This window comes from Chionomys nivalis, chromosome 18 (assembly GCF_950005125.1).
Source record: "Chionomys nivalis chromosome 18, mChiNiv1.1, whole genome shotgun sequence".
Lineage (NCBI taxonomy): Eukaryota > Metazoa > Chordata > Mammalia > Rodentia > Cricetidae > Chionomys > Chionomys nivalis.
The window spans coordinates 38,130,995-38,154,463 of record NC_080103.1 but is presented as its reverse complement, the minus strand read 5'-3'; the positions used below and the strand labels follow the sequence as shown (position 1 = coordinate 38,154,463).

The 23,469-nt window shown below is 44.1% G+C and overlaps 1 protein-coding gene across 2 annotated transcripts in view; it reads left to right on the top strand.

Annotated features, from left to right (window-relative positions):
• Alpk1 (alpha kinase 1) overlaps nt 1–23,469 on the top strand; it is a 92,089-nt gene that overhangs the window by 19,160 nt on the left and 49,460 nt on the right. Inside the window, exons 2-3 of one of the 2 annotated variants that reach the window (XM_057793868.1) lie at nt 10,568–10,611; nt 20,617–20,847. In XM_057793868.1, the coding sequence (XP_057649851.1) occupies nt 20,727–20,847 (121 nt within the window). In that variant the 5' untranslated portion in view covers nt 10,568–10,611; nt 20,617–20,726. The remainder of the gene's footprint in view (nt 1–10,567; nt 10,612–20,616; nt 20,848–23,469) is intronic. The other variant, XM_057793869.1, reaches the window with a different exon arrangement.

Genomic DNA, 23,469 nt, shown 5'->3' with positions numbered 1-23,469 from the left:
ATGGCTCAGAGGTTAAGAGCACTGGCTTCTCTTCCAGAGGACCCGGGTTCAATTCCTGGTGCCCACATAGCAGCTCACACCTGTCTGTAACTCCAGTTCCAGGGAACCTGACAGTCTCAAACAGATGTATATGCAGGCAAAACACCAAGGCACATAAAATAAAAATAAATTGTATGCAAAAAACCAAATGTCAAACTAATTCTTCGTTAGATCTCAGGATTTCTCTTCAACCAATTTTCATAGTCTATCAAAATTATCCTAGAAAACATACATAAACTTCATGAGATTTTAATAGATTTTTTTTTTAGATTAGACTTTTTTCATAGTATTTTTTTTTTTTAGCCCAACATGCTCTCGTGTGACTTAGGCTGCCCTTCCTTGACCATGCCATGTAGCCAAGGATGACTGTGGGCCTTTGGTTCTCCTGCCATTAAATCTGAGTATGGCGACTTCAGCTGTGCGCTGCCTCACCCTGTTTATTCAGGGCCAGTCCCAGACTTTCCGGCATACTATACTAGATAGCACTCCACGAGCTGAGCTACATTCCAGCCTATGGTAATTTTATTTCTCTGTTGTTTTATGCCATTATTTTGTGGTCATGTTCATTCACGCGCCTGGCTGTTTTAGCTTGTGGTTCTCTTTCCACTGCTTTGCAGCAAAGGCTGATTTTTAACTTCTCTGCTTTTTCCTCATTAGAGACTACGCAACTATGAGTTTTCTTCTGGGTCTAGTTTAGTCACATTGTTTAGTTCAGAAATGTATTGAAAGATGATAGAATTATATCTAGAAGCTACTGAAATTTCCAACTGACTTGATTATAAAATTTTAGTTTCCCATAACTATCATAATGCTTTTTAAACACATGGGCAGATATTTTTTTCCTTTGTGGACTCATGAAATTTCTTTTGAGCTTGCTACAATACTGATTTTAATACAGTTCACTAGTTGCTTATATTATATTATATTATTATATTCAGATAACACTATAATAATGTACTTTAAAAACAATTTTGATTAGTGAACTATTTTATGTCATTTTTATTATTCCTAAATATAACTACCCCTAGCATTTTGTTCCTACAAAGGCCATTTCCTCAGTAAGTTTTCATGAATAGATGCTCAGCTCGAGTTCATTTCTTATCTGTGAGCGAGAAGGAATTGGCACACTGCGTCATCAGTAGAGAACCTGAGGGAGTGGGATCTGCCTTGGCAACACGGGCTGACAGTGTCTGAGCAGCTCAGACTCAGGCGAACCTCCCAGCAGGGAAAGTGACTTTGGGGTCCTCTCCCTGACCCTCACAGAAGTGAGCTTGGCTGCAGGGAGTGAATTCCATCTACTAGAAAGGAGGCTTACGCCTCATCATGGGAGGAAGTTTCCACACTCGCAAGGCCCAGATGCTGGTGCATTTCTCAAGGTGTAAAGTGGAGTCAAGGAACTATCTTATCATTATCAACGGTCACCTGCTTCTGGGTCACCTCCGCGGAGTGGGTACAAGGGCTTATCTCACATCCTAGTCCCGAATGCTTTCCTTATAAAGCAAATGGCCACATTCAAGAAAGAATACTACTGAAAAATGTGCTTTCAACTGCATACACTTTGAAGAACATTTCAAGTTCCCCTCACTGGAAGACACAGATGGACCGAACCAAGGGGAAGAATGAAAGCGCCAGGGTAAGATGTTTCATAGAGGACTGTCTAAGTCAGAGAAGCTCGGAACCGAGCACAAAATCTAGTTCCGAGTTTCCTGCTCAAAAGTGATGATGCGGGTTAGGGTTTGTAATCAAACGAAAAGAAACTCAACATTTGGCATGGAAATAGAACGGCCACTTGCTTTGCAGTTGTAGAACTTACTGGGTGGGCCTCAAGCAAAATCACTGATCACTATAACAGACCATCATATCAGTTTTTACACAGTAATTTTCAAAATTGCAAGCTAACAACTTTATAACCAATTATATATTTGTAAGTTAGTTATCAGAAAGTAAGGAAAGCAGAGTCCGCCTTGTTTGTATATAGAATGTCTTGTTTTTATAGAGCCTAATGATTAAGAGAGCATCTTTAGTGTATTTGTGGGTGAGAGAGAGAGAGAGAGAGAGAGAGAGAGAGAGAGAGAGAGAGAATGTATGTGTATGTGGGGTGTGTAAGTGTTCTGTTTGTGTATATGTGTGTGGTCTGTAAGTGTATGTGGAGTGTGTAAGTATTTTGTTTGTGTATGAGTGTGTGGTGTATGTGTGGTATGTATGTGTAGTGCGTAAGTGTGTCTCTGTGTGTATGTGGGGTGTGTGTGTGTGAATGTATGTGTATGTGGAGTATGGAAGTTGTCTGTGTGTGTATGTGGGGTGTGTGTGGTATGTATGTGTATGTGGAGTGTGTAAGTGTGTCTGTGTGTATGTGGTGTGTGTGTGTGGTGTGTATGTATATGTGTGGTGTATGAGTGTGTGTGTTTGTGCGTGAGAATGTATATGTATATGGAGCATGTAAGTGTTCTGTTTGTGTTTATGTGTGTGGTATGTATGCATATGTGGAGTGTGTAAATGTGTCTGCGTGTGTATGTGGGGTGTGTGTGTGGTGTGTATGTGTGCCCGTGCCCATGTGGAGGTCAGAGGACATCTTGTGAAAGTCAGCTCTCTTCCTCCACTCTGGTCCTCAGGGTTGGCAGCCAACACCTCTTGCTTATCCATCTTACCAGCCTTCTTTCTTTACCTTTAGCTGAAACACAAACACTCTCACACACACAAACACACACATGCACACTTTTTCTGCAATGTTATACAGTTTCTAGTGTGTCCCATGTGTTGACTTTCAATCCCTGCATTATTTAACTACTGCTTCGCTGGATGTGGTCAGTTCACCTGTCTTTGTGGGAAAGCGGACTACCTACAAACTGCAAGCAAGTTTAATGCTATCCCATGTGAGAGTCCAGGGGCAAGGCTGGTGACATCACTGAGCCTGGCTCCCCTGCTTATTCGGGAACAGAGTCCCTACTCAGAGCATGTGGTTAGCACTTGATCCTAATCAAAGGACCCCAAATACTTGGATCTAGTTCATTTTCATCTTAGTTGAAAAGAGTGTAGATGGACACTTAGGGCAAAGTGAAGGCAGCATAATATCTCCCCTTCAAGTGCTGCACAGCCTTCAGAATGCGACCTGGATTTCGGCCTCGTAATTCTCCTTGAAGCAAACAGAAGGGTCTCACAGCACAGAAAGCAGCGGTTTATGAGGCCAGTACAGACAGCCGCACAAGAGGACTCTGTTCATGGTCTTCAAAGTGAGGCAGCGATGGCATGGTTGCTGCTGTGGCCACATGTAATATCGCCTGTAGCTCTTTAAAGAGGATTAGCCCAGCGTGCTGAGAGCATTCAAAGCTGGATTTCATGTCGAGCTGAATATGCTAATGAGATGGTAATGTGTACGGCAAACATTTCGTAATATCAAATCCCTTCCAAATCAGCTTTGTCCCTCCCACAGTGGGAAACCAAACTTCATCTTATCAGAAGGGCTAGTTCTTTGCCTCGTGTATCTGCCTGGATAAAAGATGAAGTTCAATATATGTGCATTCATATTTAAGCTAAATTCAACTCCAATGTAAGCAGAAAATCAAAGGCTGTTTATACACACTCATTTAAAAAGAATTTTACTAGGTCTCTCTGCCCCCAGGGGTGAATGTAAAATACTCGATCCTTGTAGAAAGCAATAAATACATTGCTGTAACTTCACTTTAGAATTTTTTTGTGATATTCTCTCTCTCTCTCTCTCTCTCTCTCTCTCTCTCTCTCTCTCTCTCTCTCTCTCTCTCACTCTGCCAGTACAGTGTCCTTCTGCTCAATGTTGGAAAGCACTGCCTCATGACTTCCCAGGTCGTGTCTTCACTCCTCCAGATTTGAGATTTGCTGGTTTTGTTTTTAAGCTTGCTGTGTGCTTAGGGGATGATACATAAGTTGGTTCCAACTTAGTATTTCCGTTTCAGAGCCTCTTTGGCATGGCCAAGGTGAATTCATTGCAAGGCTGCGATTGCAACCCACGTAGCTGCACCCAGCATCCTTGCATCCATGCACATGGTTCCCAGAGACTGAAAATCCCCTGAAGACTTCATCTCAATGACTGGGAAGGAGAGAACCAGCAAACACATGGAACCCAGTGCCCGTGGCTCAAAGTCTGAGCGTGAGCTTTTGCTAGTTATCATCATCTCATTGCCCTTGACTGAGGAGCTTAGGTTTCCTTAACTTTTGTTGGTTAGAAATGGCGTGCATGCATGTGTGTGTGTGTGTGCGTGTGCGTGTGCGTTTATCGAAGTTTTGAAGGGTTTGTCTGTGGACACAGAGGGACGGTGATACATATTCATGAAAGACTGCGCTCTCCACTCCGTGTTAGCTCTGACAAAGCCTGAGCTGTTTCACACAGCAAGCTGACTGGGGTTGTATGGGGGGGCTGCATGGCCAGATTAGTGCAAACAGTGAGCCCACTCCTCTGCTTGTTAGGCCTTTTCCTGACAATCTCCCCAATTGTCGCTTGTGACAAGGCTGTCACTAGGTGATGGCTTCTTTTGGCCATTTTGAGATAAAGATAATTTCCTTAACTTCCATTTTATTTGACCACAAGCACTGTGGTTGAGAGAGGAAGTCCTTCCGCAGTTTAGGGATCAGGGCACTGTCACTTCAAAGGCAACTTTGATCTAAAAATATGTGCTGTACCAAATTCATTATGTCTTTCCTTAAAGAGCTTTTAAATTTATTGATCTTCTCCGCAATTATTCTCCTTTTACATCCAGTAAGGATGTATGAGATGCAGTGTTGGAAGAGCCTAAGGAGGAGTTGGGGGCTTCAGCCAACTGGCCGCTTCTAAGAACCGAACAACAGGTGCTTTTGTTCCCCCCTTGAGCCTCTGCTGAATCCCTGAGCAACAGAGCCCCTCTGCTGCTTGCGAACGCACACTGATATTGGTACCAACAGAATAAGACAAAACGACGTTTGATATTGCAGCTCAATAAAGGAAAAAAATTCTATACAAAAATGGTGCCAACGGTCGTCTCCCACCCTCCCCCCGCCCCCATTGTGCCCACGATTTTGAAGGCCAGCTCACAGGGACTGTGCAGGGATAGCACGGCCTCTTTGTTGAGGGAACAATCTTCCCCTGGGCTGAGGGTTAGCTTGATTAAGTTCATATAATTGGATTGATGGAAGATTATACAAAGCAGAAAAACAAGAGGATAAAAATCTCTATGGTTATACGTGAAAATTTCCTTTATAGTAATAAGAGCCCAGGGCCGATCTGGGAGATGACAGTGGGAGGAGCAAGGAGGTGATACAAGGAGGTGATACAGTCGAAAACACTGCGTGAAGTTCTCAAGGAATCAATACAAAATACTTTAATGCGCAAAAATGTCATTGCTCGTAGGAGAAATAGTCTGGGTGATTGAAGAAGAATTTTTTTTTTTTTTGTGGCATCTTTAATTTGCTTTCAAATAGTTCTAATCCATACACACGCATGAATGCGTATGTAAATAAGCATGTACGACAAGTGTTCTGCATAGGGTAATTAGACTCCATTATCCTTTGAACTTGGCTGTGTATTTAAATTTTTCATCATACAAAAACCATTTTCAAAATAAAATACCAGAAGGGGAGGGAACAAAAGCTTCAGCGTAGGAACACTTTTGACCTGGGGAGCAGGCCCTCTTTCTGGAGGCTTTGCCGCTCTTCAATTCCTTCTGCTCTTGCTGTTTCAAGATGTGGATACATGAAATCACTGTGCTTTTCAACAACACCTGAAATGCAGGGTAAAATAGTTTCCATGAGAAGTATCACGATCAACCATTCGCTTCTCAAACATCACATATAATAGTCAATTTTGGACTAAGCAAACGGCTGGTGTTCATTCCCGCAATTAAGAAAAGTTTAAACAGCTTAATCCAAGTTTTCTTGTCCCGAGTGCTCTTATTTCTCGTGATTTCAGAATACCTAGGTAGTTTTGGTGGTTAGTAAATTCGTTTTTGCACGCCATAATTTAGAAGTCTTAGTCATTCAGGAAAATATGTAATTTCTTCTCCCAGTGTTGGGAATCCAAACCTAGGGGCTCATGTCTGCTACCAAGTTACGTCCCTGATTTGTAAGCATGTTGAAACATGTTTAACACATGCTGTCAAATCATGTTCTTAGGCTTCCAAAAGAATGGGAAGTGCTTCTTTTGAAAAATCAGTTCTTTGGATTTCCCAAAATGCTTGTAGTATAACAGTACCATTGTTTTGAAAAGCTGGTTTGGCACCAGGGAACCCGTGCTTCCTAGGCACCAGGATGCCCACGGCTTTCTCAGCAATGCCAGGCACTCCATGTTATGTCGATTCATCCTGATTGAGAGGGAGATAGTATGGTTAGCTCAGGTTTACCCATGAGGAAGCTGAGGTTCATAGAACCCAAGTCATGTGGCCCTTTCTCACATCTGGTCAACGGTACAACTGGAATTCAGACTTGAAAACTTGTGATCGCAAGCCGTGTTGTTACTGCAGGGTCAGAAGACACAGGGCTCACAATACATGAATGAACCTATTTGCTGCTTACACCAGGCAAGGGAAAGTGTGTCCTATCTACAGCCCCAGTTCCTTGAGCTCCCCAGGCCCAGTCTCCTTCCCTGTGTGCTCTGGACAGATAGACTGAGATGCAAAGATAAGGAGAAAGAAGGGCTGAAGAGGAACCATCACTCTCTTGAGTTTATCTCGTGTCCTCTCTCCCACTCACCGACAGAAACTGACCTCTGAGGTCTGCCCGGTGGGGACAGCAGGATTCAGCATCCACAGCTCTGTCTCATAAACAACCCCTACGTCACAGGACTCTGATGTAATTTCTCTTGCCGGTCATTTAACCTGGAAACCTTGATTTGGCTCTCCTTGAGAAATCGGTCAAGGGAGGAGGGATGTGGTGGGGTTTAAGGAGGCGCTTTTTTTGTGTGAGGGGGGAGGGGGAGGATCTCTGTGTTGCCTTAGAGTTCACCTGCTCTGTGACATGCAAATGAACGACCAAAGCTGGCAGCCAGCAGCCCCATCAGCCTGCCTCAGAGGAGACAAAAGTAAACACGTCCTCAAAGAGATTGAACTGAAATATGATATCAGCTGCAAGGGAGGACCATCTCCTCCGGTCAAATGAGAAAAAAATCATATTATCCTCACTGCGGTATACAAATGGCTTGTAAAGCCGCATTCCCCATCTCGGATGGCGACTATGAAGTGCTAACCTCGCGGCTGCAGGCCAGCCTGATCCCATCTCCAAACACAAACACTTCTGCCTCGGTTTTGGCTGGGGGCTGTGCACTGACCTCCCAACCCCCCACCTCCCCGCAGTCTCCCCCCCCCCCCGTTAATTGGCTGAGACCACCAGAATTTGGAGGACACAGATGTCACTGATAGTTTTCCTAGGGAACACATTCATGCCCATCTGTTGCAGCCTAGAAGGCTGTTCATATATCCACAAGGCCTTCATTTAATTCTTGTCAGAAAGTAATGTAAATCCAGTTTACCTCAGAGGTCGCAGCCGAGATTTATGCCAATGAGCCCCCTGCAATTTCCACACACTGTAGTTGTATAGGATGAAAAGAAAGCCTTTCATGTCGGTGCATACTAACCAGAACGCCTGCCTTCCGAAAGGCTTTTGGACTGAGCTTTCTCCTGATTTTAATACAGCCCATGCCAGTTGGTGTACCCAGCTTTAGAGGGAAAAAAAAGAAGAAGGGAAAAAAAAAACCCTAATCTTTAAAGTTTCTTCTTTTATAAGAGGTGAAGGCAAAAGAGAGAAATCTTAGCAAGAGGCAGTATCTAATCTGTAATTATCTGGCAGGGGACGGGAAGCCCCCGCCCTTTGATAGAGTCTGGCAGGAGAGCTGATCTGGCTTGAATTATTGGAGTTTGAGGGCTAGAGAGAATTCAGTTGTGAGCAATTATCTTTCAGGGTGAAAACGGTAGGACTGTCCCGTTGAATTAGTCTGCTGACTTTTCAGTTGTCTCTCTTTAGTATGGACGGAGGGGACGTTGGGATTTGATGAATTTTCTTCAGACCAAGATAGGCAGACGTTCACAGGTAAAATGTAAGAGTCCACGCCGAGAGAGCGATTTTAAGGGACGCCTGAGAACGGTTCAGCGAACGTCCACGGATCATGTCGTTCTGTGTATTGATACATTTGGAAATAATCGGGTTTGTGGCCATAGGTTGGCGGGCAAACGGCTTTGAAAAATACCCTCGGGGTCAAAGTGTTCTTGAAATTCTGAATACACCCCTTTTAGGGTGTATGACCTTTGCAGGACCCTCAACCTTCTCATCTCTAGAGTGGGGATAAAGCCAACACCCCACAGTTTCCTGTCTGGAGTGGACAGCACAGTATCTCAGCCACAAAAAGGACTTAGCCTCTGGCAGTTGTCCCTTCTCACCTTTGTCCAGGATGGCAAGTGTTACAATGGTACAAAATTTCTCATCGTTTTGATGGCTACAATGCTTTTCCCCATTTGAAAAAGCAACATGTTAAATGGAGGATAAAATGAGAGATTTTCTTTTCCACAATTCATCTTTTTTGTTTTTGTTTTTAGCTGTTCAGTTTATTTTGTCATAGAGAAATATTTGCGGTTGGGTCAGAGAAAGCCTGGCCATTTTCCCCATTCAGTCAGAGCCTCTGATTTCCCAGGACAGCATTACTAGGCAGTGTGCTTCTGGGGTGCTGTAGATCATGCCCATTTGCTTCTGCCAATAGCTTTGAAGTACGTGGGGTGATTATTTTGGACATTTAACCTTTTGTTTGTATTTCGCTTTCGATAGGATTAAATCTCGGTTGTGTTTTCCAAGCACACCCTAACAGGATCTTGCATGGGAGGAACCTAAGAATGTTCTGTTGGCAGGGGCTGGAGGCAGTTGGGCCCTGATTGAAAACACAGTGTGTTGTTCATCACACGTGGAGTAGATACACTCCAAGCGTGCACTCTGTGGGTTTAATTGCAGAACTGGATGGGACAGGCATTGCATTTTGCGGGCTAATAGTCACACTATAGGGGCTGATGTCCAGGGTTGTTTACTAGCAAAACCGGGGGCCAGAACAAAACCAATATAGCTTCAGAATGGCTCAGTGAATAAGAATGTTCATTGTACAAGTAGGAGGGTCTGAGTTTGAATCTGTAGCACCCACATAAAAAAAGTCATGTTGCACTAAAAGCTATTATAAATATATTTTATACGGTATACAATATAAGTTCTTTTCTAACCTATTGGCATCAAATGAAATTTGATGTGAGAAGCCACACTATAAAGCAGCCAGAAATGAGCCAGCTCTGAGGTCTTTCTCATCCCGTCCGTCTTCTCTGTCTTGGAGCTTGCATGTTTTAGAGTACAAAATGCTTTGTATAGACGTGCACTGTTTGTCCATTGTGATCCCACAAGATCAGCTGCAGGGGGAGCAATGCGGGCTGTGCACATAGCGGTGTGGATGAGATGGTCTGCAGGGCATGTTCCGCTTCCTGCTAAGTCAAGTGCTTCACTTAAAGTTATTACTAGATTTATTTCGGGGGGGGGGAATCTACTGTGCTCATAAATAAAGACCCCGCTCCCGGCTGACTGTATTGAGGTCTCCTGGGAGGAGATATATTGCCTCCTGTCAGGGTTAATCTATAAACACCTTCAGTACTTAGACCCCATTAGTCTTTGCTCACGGTCTTTATTGGTCCCTCTGGAGTCATCTTGTCACTTGTATCAGGTGAAAATTAGGATCCTCTTTCCCCAGGAAAAAATGCATCAGTTAGCGTTTCGGTGCCTTCAGATTTGAGACCCGAGTACAAGCCCTTCTGCCTGAAGTAGACTGGAATATGAGTGTATATGATAGAAACACTAGTCAATTTTTCTATTTTGGGGTGGGATGGTTACTTTTTTCCCCAGAAATAAAAATAGACGCAGAGCGATTTCATGTTAGGCCATGGTAGACTGGATGTTTAAAAGCACATGTCTAGCTCCTGCCATGTAACTCTGAGGAGCTCTGTCAAGTTAGAGCATCATTGAAACGTCAAAAAAGAAATTGAAAGGTTTTTTAATTGTATGTGTGCGTATGTGCGTTTTTGTGTGTGCCTATGTGAGTGGATACACACGTGTATGCAGTTGCCCTAGGATGTCGGAAGAGGGCACCAGGTCCACTGGAGTCGGAGGAATGGGCAGTTCTTGGCGCTGGAATCTGAGTCCCAGTCCTCATGACTGAGCACCCGGTGTTCTTGACTACTGAACTGTCTCTCCAGTCCCCAGACTTTGACTTCTCCATTTTCGCAGAAAGACCGCACTTCTTGCTGCCAGCAGTATAATGAACTCTAATTAATGCTGTCATCAGAATTTTGTAACATTAGGGTTACAAACCCAATCCTTCTATTTTCTTTAGGTTCTAAATGTCTGTGCCTCCCTCCCAAGTCAGGCAATGGTAAGGACGGTGTGAGCCAACTGACCCTGGGAGCCAGACTTGTGCTCTAGGGAAACGTATTCAGAAACTGAATTACGTATGCGCCCACTTCCAGATATTCGTCATTGATGTTGAAAAGGTTTATTTTGATTCTCTTGGCAGGCTTCAAAATCACCACATTGCTGTATGCAAGATACTGTGTGCTGGTAAGTAAATGCTAAATGTCATTGCGGGGTTTACAAATAGTCTGTTTGAAACTTCTAAGTTAGCTTCAAAGTCAAGCGATAAGAAAAGTCTAGAAGCCTGTGGTGGCGCACACCTTTAATCCCAGCATTTGGAGGAAGAGGCAGGTGGGGCTCTGAGTTCGAGGCCAGCCTGGTCTATAGAGTGAGTTCCAGGATAGCTGGGGCTACACAGAGAAAATATAGAAAAAAACAAAAACAAAAACAAAAACAAAACAGAACAAAAAGAGAAAAGTCTAGAAAGCGGATATTTTCATCAAATTGTATAAAAGTTAATGTATTTCTTTTTTTTTAACTTTTATTTATCCATTTTAGCATTTCTTCTGTGTCCCTGTTACTATAACTCTGGCAGATATTTCTTCATAAACTAAAAACAAATGGTTGAATTAATACGAAGCCTGAGATCAGCAACCACTTTATTAGAGAAAGGAGGAAATGAGTTCCTCCTACAGAGCTACCAAGAAAAGAAACTTAGAGCCATTTGAAATCTCATAGAAATCAGAGCCAACAGCTGGGGAGCCGGCTCAGGGGAACAGTGCTCACTACAAGCCTGAGGACTGGACTTTTGATCTCCATGGCCCACATCAGCCATGACTCTGGCTCTGACCCATTTCCGTGAATATAAGGACAGGAGGCTCCCTGGTGCTCACTGGTCAGCCAGTCTAGCTCCACTGGTGAGCTCCAGGTTCAGTGAGAAGCTGCTTCAAAACTAACAGGGAAGCCGACAACTGAGGAAGACACTCAGTGTGCACCTTTGATGCTAACACACACACACACACACACACACACACACACACACATCAGCAGAATTCTGTCGTTCTAAAACTCTACTCATTTTTTCAAATGAACCTGATGACTTGAGGGCCCAGAGCTACAGGCAACAGGATGAGCTATGGTTTCTAAGAAAAGCTGTGGCTTAACAAAGTCCCACATTAAAGACTCCGCCTTTGTCTATACTATAGGATGCTCAGAAACAATAACAATTAGATGAGCTGTCATTTTCTCTGTAGATCTTTATAGGGGTTCTTCCTTCAGGTAACTCAAGAGCTATAAAATCCTATTTGTTCCTTGTCCTGAAGAAGCGCTAAGTGCTAAGCCTACCGATCTGCCACCAGACTAAAGGGGTTTGGTGGGTAGACCTCCTCAGACGGTACCTCTACCCATGCAGCGACACAAGTAGCTCTCCATGGTGGCATTCCCTGCCTCTAGTCTGGACATACAAGTCCACTCTTGTTTCCAAGCCAGCAGAGGGCTGCCTGCCAAGAGCCATCGTTCGCTGGCGACAGACACACACTGTGAATTACGCAGTCACGGTAGATTTTTATGCCAGCTCAGGATGATGGTCCAGCCCATTGCCAGTCCAGGGGCCCGGGCCTGGTGCCTTTGAGATTTTTAAGTATAAAATAACTAAAATTGGCATGTGCTTGTGTGTTTGTGTCAGAGATAAGAAGGTGAGGGGCTGGTTGCTGCTGCCTGAGCTACAATCCTTGGACACTATTCTTGGACACTGTCAGTCATTTCAGCTCCGCTCCCTTTCCGACACCCCGACAGAGGGGGCTGAGAGCCTAAAGGCAAACAGCTGATTACACCAAGTTGGTTGGGCTTGGATGTTTTTTTCTTTCTTTTTTAAACAAATAAAATACATCTTTCTCTTCAAAAATGTCTAACTCCCCATACTTCTCGCGTTTGCTAACTGAATTTCTATTTGTTAATTAAAGGTGGTCCTGAGGAATTATTTAAAGGGTAATTTCATTATCGCGTAGCCAGTATTGGTTTTAAAATATCTAGAACTTTAAAATTTGAGTGGCTGAGCAATTTTCTTTTCTCAAAACGGTAAATGCTAATGAAGTCAAGCAGGATACAATGGCCTGCCTGGGTCAGTGTAGAGGAACCAAACGACCCTTTGGAGAAGTAGTGTGGGATCGAAGGGTTTGGATGGGTAGATAGTAGCACAGCAATATCTTGATGGCAGAAATGAAGAAAAGTGGGTAATTTTTTTTTATAATTTTAAACTTTATTTTATGAAATTTTATTGAATGCTACCATTGAAGTCTACGAAGCATTTATTACTTACTGGGCAAAGATTTATGTTTTATGTCTATTTACATCTATAATTCAACTGATCCCTTAAAACTGTGAGATTTATCCTATTATGCCTCTTGCAGACAAAGAAGTCAAGTCATGATTTGCCTAATGCTAGCATAATTTAAACCCTGGCGTCCTGGCTGTACCCTGCAGGTGTCTGTCGTGGCTGTTGGTTGATGACTAAAAGTGTGATCATAATTCTTTGTTTCCACAGCGTTCTTCTTTCCCCACCCCCCTATAATTTCAAAGCCCACTCATCCCTTCTCTCCTTAAACTTTTCTGTTGTGCCCTGCTGCTCACATCAAAATCTATGCATTCTGTGAGAAATTAACGAACAGTTCTGACCCTGACTGACAGAATTATAATTACAGTTTCGGAAGTATTTTGTTGCATTTTGAACCTTTATTTCCACGTATATTGCTCTCATCAAAAGTGTGCATTGCTGGGCTAAAGAGACAGCCCAGCAAGGAAGAGCACTTGCTGTTCTTAAGGAAGAGGAACCTGGTATTGGGTCACTGACAACCACCTAAAACTCAAGTTTCAGGAGACCCAGCACCCTCTTCTGGCCTCTTCAGGTACTGCATGCACGTGGTGCACATACAGTCATCAGCCGCACCTACATACACGGAGAATAAAAGTAATTCACTTTCCTACACATCCCTGGCAAGTTCATGCCAGAGTTCCCTGTGTGCCATTTTCATGTATGACACCCTCACCTGGCTTTCCTCTTCCAGTCCCCAGACATATGCAGCATTTTTGCATTTTTTGCCATTTGACTGTTAATATAAATCAGATATTTCCACCCACTGCACTACACTATATACCCAGGCTACCTCATTTCTTCTCCTGAAAATTAACTCTCTTCCATGAAGTTATCCTTGCTGCGTTTTCCTCCCATCTCTGGTACTATTTAATAGAAAATGAAGTAGCCACATGTTTTGAAGTCCAGAGTCTTGAACTTTTTAAAAAATCTCGATCTTCTCAGCTTCCTCTCCTCTTCAAGTTTTGTACCCTAGAGTTTGGGTAGTCAGTGTCTGCCTCTCAGGAGCTCACCTCAAATGAAAGCCCTTCAAAGATTTTTAAAAAATATCTTCCTGCTTCATGAATGCTCCTCACCGCATGGTGTCTCTGGATCAAGAGACATATGGAGCACATTTCTGTGAGTGCTCTCCTGTCACTTAGGGCGCAAAGATGCTCCTGGAAGGACCATTTCAAAGCCATCAGCTTAGGAGCCTGGAGCCAGGACCAGATGGCAGGCTTGACTCACCTTGACCTGAGACGCAGCTCTTCAGCCACGGGGCCAGGCTAATAATTCTTCAGATGTCACGGTGGCTGATGGAGCAGGTAACTGTAGCCGGGAGAAGCCACAACAGCTCCTGCAGTGTGGCCTTTTCCTTTCTCCTCTTCTTCCTTCCTGGGGCCACTGCCTAACCCGTTTGTGACCCAGAACACTCTTATTGAGCCTTCTTGCACAGCAAGTTTGGTAAACACACTCAGAGGCAGGGAACTGGAGAGGGCAGACCCAGGACAAGAGAGGCAAAGGCGGGAGGCAACTTCACCATCCAGTCTCCCTTTTCAGTAAGGTGTGGACCACAGGCTGGAAATTGGGTAAGAAGGGGTTGGAAAAACTATTTTCACTTAAAATTTTTCATAAAATTTATTCATCCTTAAAAAAAATAAAAAAACTCAAAGCATATTTTTGTTTTGTTTTCTACCCAAACAGATCACCAGGATGAATGAAAGGCCCTTTCGGTCTAGAGTTTGTTTACCTAGTGATTCAAGCTGCCCCGCAAGGCTTCTGGAACTTACTTGTCACACGAGTCTCCTCCTCACATTCTCTGCCCGTGTCATTGTCCAGATCCACTCCTACCACGGTTCCCTGCCCAAGAGCTTTTTCTGTTCTGAAAGACTGACTCCAACCATTTCTGCCTGGAGTCGTGGGTTCCAGCCTTCAGGGCAGTAACTGATATTTATTAGGTGTTCAATACATCTAGGTTTTAGGACAGCCATATTCTTTGGGGGTTTTAATTTCCAAATACATATATAGATATTTAAGACGGCCACCATGTACAGAACACAGTGAGCATGGGAGCAACCCGGTTTAAGCAGAAGAGCATGCTGCGGCACGTTGACTTTTAGTCTCCTGTGCTCAACTCCATCCCATCTTCTCCCCTTCCCCTAAAACTTGACGATTCTAGATTTCTACTTTATCTTTCCTTCCTTTAAAAAATTATTTTAACTACACACATTTCCAGTCCCTAGTGATAATTTGATAAATGTGGATGATCCCCTCGTTTTCCTTTGTGAAAATTTTCTGCTATCATTGCACAGAGTGGATTTTCTATGTCTTCCATATTTACTGCAGCTCCTCTTCTACCACGGGTTTTTGTGTTTGATTTCTAGATAGAATTCCAGATATAGACATTGTGGTCATTCTCATTCACTCCTTTTTCTTTATTGTTGTTTGAGCTTGATATTTTCCTCAACATTATATACCATCCCTTATCTTTTTCTGTTCTTCTCTCTCAAATCTGTTAGTGATGTTTTCCAGTGTGTTTTTGATTTGGTTCATTGATTTTTTTTATTTCCAACATTTTTATTCCATTTGTTTCAAAACCTCAATTTCCTTGATGAATTTTCTTCCATGTTGGTAACTTTCTCATCCATCTTGCTGACATTTGCTCTTATATTGTTCACATTCATCTCCAAGCCCTGGATTGAGTTTGTCTTCTTGTACATATTCTTTTTGAGATTATTCATCATTTTTTTAAAAAAAAAACAGCTTGAAGTTTTGTTTATGTATTTTATGCATATGGGTGTTTTGCCTGCATGTTTGTCTATGTTACACATGTGTGGCTGGTGCCCTCAGAGACCAGAAGAAAGTGTCAGATCCCCTGAGACTGGCGATGCCATGTGGGACCCAGGAATCTAACCTGGGTCCTCTGACTTCCACTCATATACACACAAATACACATGTGTAAGCACACATGCACACACACACACACATGCACCCGAATATACACACACATACAGAACAAGGGATTTTTTTTTAAAAAATCAAGTATTGAAACAACTTCTTTCTGGGTCCTTAAAAATCAAATAGCCTGGGAGAGGGTTGAAGCGGGGAGGAGAGAGGCAGGGAGGGGAACAGAGAAAAATGTAGAGCTCAAGAAAAATCAATTAAAAAAATCAAATAGCCAAGTACACAGATCAGTTGTAGAGTACTTGCCTAAGATGGGTGATGTCCATGGTTCAATTCCTAGTACTGGATACAGAGGGAAGGAGAAAAGAAATGAAGAAAGGAAGAAAAAGGAATGAAGGACAAAAACGAGGGTGAGCAACTGTAGTTATATCATGGGTTGGACTGCAGATGTCTCCCGGAGCTTCATTTCCTTTAGTAGACTTTCTCGTTTTCTACCCAGGAGCCTCTAAAGACCATACTTAGCCTTGCAGTCTGTGATTTGGACAGGCTTTCTCTCATCCTCCTGGGACTCTCCAATCCTTTTTTTTAGGATGGCTAATATTCTCACTAGGAGTTGCCTTCCAAGTGTGTTGGGAATATGGAAAGCAACAAGACAGCTGAGATCTGTACAGGGAGAGGATCAATCTCAGGATCTTCCTATTTAAAGACCTCACGCTGCTGGAGGGATGCATCTGCGTGTGTCAGGCCGTCCCCTGGAGCTGCACAGCCCATGGGCTGTAGTGAAGAACAGGTGGCTGACTCCAGAGTTTCATCTACTCACGGACATCAGGCTGTCCAACTCCCAGGCCACTGAGCGTGTGTGTGTGTGTGTGTGTGTGTACGTACATGCGTAGTACATATAAGTGTGTTACTGTTCCCTATACGCTTTCAGTACCAATTTTCCTACCCACGGTTGTCAGCTCCTCAGCATCTGTCCCTGTCACTCTCCACAGCTGCCTCCCAGAGCTGTCTTTCTCCCTAGAGGAGATGTGAGTTCAGACTTCCTAGCGAGGAGATGTGAGTTCAGACTTCCTAGCTAGTGCTCATTTACTGTTCTCAGGCCTCTAGAGCAGCACTGTTTCAAGGAATTGGTTCTCACTCAAGGTAGCACCTCACCTGGGTCACACACAGTGATAGGGATTCCAGTGACCCAGCCCTGGGTCACACACAGAGACAGGGATTCCAGTGACCCAGTCCTGGGTCACACGCAATGACAGGAATTCCTGCACACTGCTGGCCACCCACTGGAGAAATCACTGTCTAAAACCCACAACTGGAAGCTTGGGAGTATTTTTAAGTCCTAAATGTAGGACTGTGTGCATTCCGCCCACCTCTAGAGTCTTTTACTTTTATTTGGTGAGTGTTCTGCTACATGAATGCATGTGCACCACACGTGTAAGTACCGTGGAGTCCAGAAGAAGAAGGTATTAGATCCCCTGGAACCGAACTGACAGGTGGTTGTGTGCTACCCTGTGTGTGCTAGGAACTGAACCCCAATCTTCTACGGCAGCAGCGAGAGCTCTCAACTGCCGGCCCATCTCCACCCATTAGAGCCAGCTGTGGCTTACTCTTTTGGAGGTGTCTTTTGTTTGCTTGCCTCCTACCACGGCATCTCGTGGCTGGAGCAAGTTTGTCTTGTTTTCTTTGCTGCTGGTCTTTTTCTCCACACTTTCGTACACTATCACTGTTGTGAGGATTTCCTCTCTTTTCTCCCGCTGAAACAGAGGCTGTTTTTTCCTTATTCTGATTCTTCTTCATGTGGTCACATGGAGGCAGCCAGTGTCTTTACTCGTATTTCCAGTCTGGTTATTCAGTCTGATAAAGATACTTTTTGCAGCCTATACCTGCTGAGTCCACTACCTAAGGTCAGTGGGTTTGATTTACTAAGTGTTTTCTGTGCTTCTGTCCTTTACTTCTTTATACCATTTGTATTTTACGTGATTTGTCCACAAGCTCACATTTCTTAGCACTGACTGGAATCCCTTGAAGCTTAGGCTGAAGTCCCATCCCATTAGAGAGCTGCCTAAGAATTAACCTAATGTTATTTTTACATTTTATTTTATATGGCTGTAAAGAGGTTTTATAGACTTTGCAGTCCCAAACTCCAAAGAGAAGATTTCTGATCCCCTGCCCAGAGGAGTGTTTTGGCAAAGGCAATTCCTCTGGAAGATGGGAGGGGGGAGCGAAGGTTTGCTGTTACTCTCCCTGCACTACAGATGTAAATTATTGGAACCTGGGACATGGGTGGCAGTGTCCTTTTATGTCCTTACCTTCTCCAGCTGTTGGGTATCATCGTCTCTCCAAGATCAGGAAAGCCAAAGTTTAAACTCACAGGGCTTGGTAAATGTCCACTTTTTGTGCCCACCCGCTTTAAAGGCAGCCCTCTGTGCTGCAGTTCAAGCTTTCCATTTCAGCTTTTGGGGGTCTTTGGTTGGTTGGTTTTGTTTGTTTTTGGTCCTTTAATTAACTCTTCCTTTCCCATTTCATTAATGCATTTACTTTTTAGAGATTTTAAACTGTTCTTCCAGCATTTCAGCGGAGATGTTGGCTGAGCATCCTTCTGAGTTGCTCTAAATAGAAAAGTACTCTGAGTCTTTGAGACTTTCCTCTCCAACTTTGCCCTTCCTTTCCCTCTTTTTAGGTAGCTCGCACACGCTAACAAATGCCTGCAACTCAAGAACATCCGAGCCCCCCATGCATACGCTCCAGTTAGATTTAATCTTCTTCCTGCCCCGCTCCACTCTGCCGCGAGCAGTCCAAGAAGCTATGTGCTGACGTGGGTGTGTCCATTAGTTGCTCAGAGGAGGGGAGATGGTTGGAGGATAGATTGTCACTGTCGGTGGCTATAAGAGCCAATATTCCCAGCAGTCTTTCATCCAACTTCTAACAAGGCCCTATCCTGTTTATCTTCTACTCTTGGGGCAGTGTGGCTACAGACGGCAATTTTGTTCTTGATGTTTTATGTTAAAGTCCAAAACACATTTGCTCATAGTAATAACATCTCCCAGTATCTCTGCCCTTTAGGCCCCTGGGAATCTCCTTTCTACTCTCTTTTCTATGAATGCTAGAAGACGATGGCTTTCCCTTTTATAAGAAAGGACGCTAAGTTTCTAGGGCCATATTGTAACATACTTTTCTTCTTCCTATGTGCACTGACCACTCTGTTGTTGTGCCGCCCCCCCCCCCAAAAAAAAAATTCTGGGAAAGATAGTCCGCTTCCTGCTTTGATTTGGGATTTAAACAAAGGTGATTACCTGACTCACCTGCAGGTCATGAGCAGCAGTTAGCTCTTCCCTTGCTGGACTGTCAGCGCCTACCTCCATCTCTGAACCAAGCTCACACTGTAGCCAATACCTTCCTTGTCAGTGGCGTGCTGAGAACAGGGTGCTACTGTCACAGGCCTCATGGCCACTCTAGTCCGCTAATTATGTCTTGCTCGCTCGCTGCAGTACGCAGAGGGATGAGCAAGTCCTCGTTTATTTGTAGCAGAAGTCTGGGGATAAAATTCTGACGAGCCCTAGAGGCCTGTCTCTTCATAGCTAGACACACTAGTGAGCTGCTTATTACACAAAACACGGTGGCTCGTAGACACTTCAGTTAAAGGGGGCTTTGGGCACAGTTTAGTGCAAGCACACAGTTTGTATAGGAATCCTTTCTGAAACGTTCTAGTTGAAAGAGAGAGGGTAAATTTATACTCAGCCTTAGATGATTTCGTGGCTAATTTCTCACTATCCTCATTTATGCCAGTGCTCTTCGGGTGTGATAAAACGTCAACTTGAGAGCTCTGCCTGTGTTCACCGATAAATACATTATTATTCTGAGTGAAATAAGCTTATGATAGCCTGAAGGCTTAGTTTGGCATGCTTTAAAATCCAGACCATGGGATAGAAGGACACATTTAATATCAACGCAGCAACTCTCCGCTTTAACACTCTCGGTGATGTCGTTGTGCGGATGAGCTCGGAAGCAGAGGCGCTAGTGCCGTCCTTATAACTGTTACCATCTTCCCCAGTGAGACTGTCGCTCTGGTAATGCACTTCAACACCCCCACCAAGTGTCAGAGAAATGCCACTCCTTACTCCATCAAGGGCAAAGAGGATAATGTCTTTTGTTTACAGGGTACGAAGACAGACCAAAATATTTGCTAACCAGGAGTTGCTTTTTGTTTATTGGTTAGGCATTTTCACTGTTAGTGAATTATGTTATTCTCAAACTTAGCCTAACTGCAGTTGCTCCTTCTGTCTAGCTCACATTTGCATAAGGAATATACTTGCATGTTGTCTGCCCACGCCAGTCCATCTCTGGGACGGCTCCATCCGCGTCAGAGCTCGGGGAAATTGGGTTTTCTGGGATACCGTTTTCTCTATTTTACTTGGCAGTATTCTTGGCAGTGAAGAGCTTTAAATTTGGCATCTGTCATTGCCTATCTTGATCCAAATCACATAGCGCTAAATACCATGAAGAATGCCGCACAGGGGAAATCAGTCGTGGGCTGTGAAAGCGGGGACCTTCATATTACCGCGTGCTTGAGTGTGGCTATTAGAACTGTCAGCCAGAGGCTTCCTGTAGACTTCCAGAAAGGGGAAAGGCTCTGAGCTACTGCGACCCAGGGGCACTGAGTGAAGTACGCAGAAAGTGCATAAATCATGGGCACATTCATTTTATTTGGCCCGTGTGAGTTCACCAACCTCACCGTGGGTGACCCAGCTCTATCCCCAGACTCTCTCCCTTCTGCGCTCTATGCCTTCAAGGTACCGCCCATCTAGACCAGACCCAGCAATCATTTCACATGCTCCCTAACAGCATCCTCGGGGCCTGTCATGGATTTTCATGTGTTTGCTCTATTATCCCTCCCTGCTTGAGTCTCACAGATAATGGATGACGCTTTAGTTAATCATCCTTCTCGCTCTTTTGTTCACCAGGTACCTCAGCCTTCAAGGGACTTCTTTATTGAGAATCAATGCCTCTCCTAGGTAATTGATCACCGTAGACCCAGGGACACTCAATTCATCCTGGAGGGTGGGTAATCATCATGAATAATCAAGACGCTGTGACTTCGATATTGCATGAATGCAAGCAAGCGCTGGATCATCTCTTGTTGGAAACACCAGATGTGTCTACCGAAGACAAGAGTGAGGACCAGCGGTGCAGAGGTGAGGTTCTGATGGGAGACACCAGGGGTTGAGCCAGCAGGTTCAGTACCTTCACCCTCCCCTACATGACACATTCGCCTCTCTGCCCTATTTTTCTGCTCCTGGCAGATGACCGCCGAGAGATGAGTGGATTTCCAGGATGTGAATGGGACGGGCTGCAGGCTGACGGGCAGGGAAGAAGCCCACTTTGTTGCAGAGAATTGCTGTCAGTTCTAATTTTAGGCTTCAGTAAACATGAGGCTACCAAAAACAGTTTAGTTCAGGAAGAACAAAGGGTCCAAGTTGGCTGGTGCACGCAAATTTCAATTATTAAAAAAATTGAAGCAACTTCTGAATGGTAGCACATACTTTTTCTCAAACAAGGGTTTTGTGCTTCATCAACTTCCATAGACTTCCATGGCGTCCATAAATGGGTCATCTCTATTTTCTTTGTCACCAACAAGCTCCTCATGCCATTTTTAAAATATATTCAATGATCTCACAAAAGACTGTTTACAGCGTAATCATAGTCTGTATTTTTTCTTGCTTCCTGGTGTGTGCTATTTAAGGTTACAGATATTGTTTAAGAAATTCAATCGCAAAATCTAGAAAGCTACAAAAGATTCATTTCTTCTTTCACCAGCTTTGGAGAGGCAACCTCTTTATTTCAGTTCTTTTTCATTGTTCAAATAATTTTCCTTCCACTTGTTTAAGTATGTTCTTTGTATGTGCTTTTAACTTTGTCCTGTTTACTTTCAGTGTTTGGATGTTTCATTTAAAAATAAGATGCCTGAATAAAATACATTCTGTAATGGGTAGGTCCTGGGATGGGTTTTCCCCCAGTTATGGTTTACAGGCACATACATGTCTAAAATGGGGCATTTTCGGTACCTATGGCAGCCTTCACTATGTAACCTGTCTTTCTACTTCCTTCTGGATGAAGTCCTGTACATGCAGTCAGTTCCCAAAACAAACCTCAGCGTGTAATTGCATTCTTTACTAGATAGACCGACAAGCGTGTGACTGACAGCTAGCTGCATGTACTTGTCAACCTGGGATCATAGGCTCCGCGTGTCGGTGCCTGGTCCTTAACCACAGGTTCTAGGCACCCAGCCAATAAGGGATGGCTGGCTCTCTGTCTCCCTGGGGCTGTGTGTGGGTTGGGTTGTTCTTGTTTTTCCTACAGCTTTCCTAGTGTCTTCTTTCTATATTTAGTGCATGTCCTCACCTAGGCTTCACATTCTCCCCGCTGAAGTCCGAGGCCCCAGTCAGATGCCGTTTTCTTCAGGGATTAGGAGAAACAATGGATTTAATGTCATATAAGGGCAAATCAAGGCTGTAAAGTCATTCAGTAAGACATGGTCTTTCAAGTAAGCTTCTAGAACTACGGCCAGATAAACAGTGAGGAAGGAATTCTCACATGCTGAGTGGTGCGCTTGCACGAGCCTCACTTCCTGTGGCCTACACCTGTGCAGAACCCCTCCTGCTCAGGCGGGCAGGTGGCTGTAAACAGCTTTCTTTGGTCCACTGGTTGTGACCCTATGGACGTTGTTACTGTCTGGAATCACAGAGAAAGACGTTCATACAGGGTCACTTATGGGCACAGCAGCTGGTGATCTTGGGAACACTGATTCAGCATTTTCTCTTGCCTTTACCTTCAGCTCCATCTCTCTCCTCCTTGTTCCCGCCAGCCTGGGAGGTGAAGTAAGATATGCAATGCAAACGGAAATGCAGTACAGTTTAACGCCTGTCTTTTAGGGGTATCTTACATCCCAGTGTGCTCCACTGGCTTATTTACGGGTTGGCTTGGAGAAGGGTTACGGAGGGGACAGAAACGATCATCAGTTGAAGAACTGCCATGTGACTACTCTTCAGTCTTTGAGTCTAGGTTATTTACAGTCAAATCGAGACACTGAGAATGGAAAGGGGCATTATCTGTGAGTCTCCTGGACCACCCGGGACCATCCTCTCCAACAGGCATCTTACTCATTACCATTTAGAAGAAATTTTCTCTGCACAAATGTTACATTTTTAGAAACTGAAATTCTTTCACGAGCAGTTGCACAGACATATTTTGCAGCCAAACGTGAACACAGAGTTCTAGGGCTCTGCTAGGGGATGCTGCTGCAGAGTAACGGCCCAGGGGTTGCTGAACTTGGAGTCACACTTTCAATGGGATACGATAGAGTGAGTCATCTCTGGTCATTGACACTAGTCGCTCATTGGTGTGGTCCGGTCAATGCCAAGCAGTCTTTCCCCACCTAGAAAGTTCCTTACCTTTGCTCAGCTGGTGGCAAGTTCATATAAAGATGTCCAAGACTAAGGCGGGTTTTCTTTCTTCTTATCCTGCTCATCTGTCATGTTCTATTTTCTCTGTTTAGTATGGATCAGGTTGATATAATGCTACCTTGGTGTTTTCACCAGGACAGTATGCTGCCATAGTGATGGGATTCACAAAAGGAATGGGATAGGATACACACCAGCTGTGCTGAGGATGCTTTCGGCCCAGGAGGACAGGGAGATGTGTTCAGAGAGTAGTGGAATGTAGGCTGAAGGGAGTGTGCATCTGTGGGTTTGGAAGCTTGGAAGAGGCATTTCAATTCCACCGAGAGGCCATGACAGACTAACAGGAAGTGATGATCT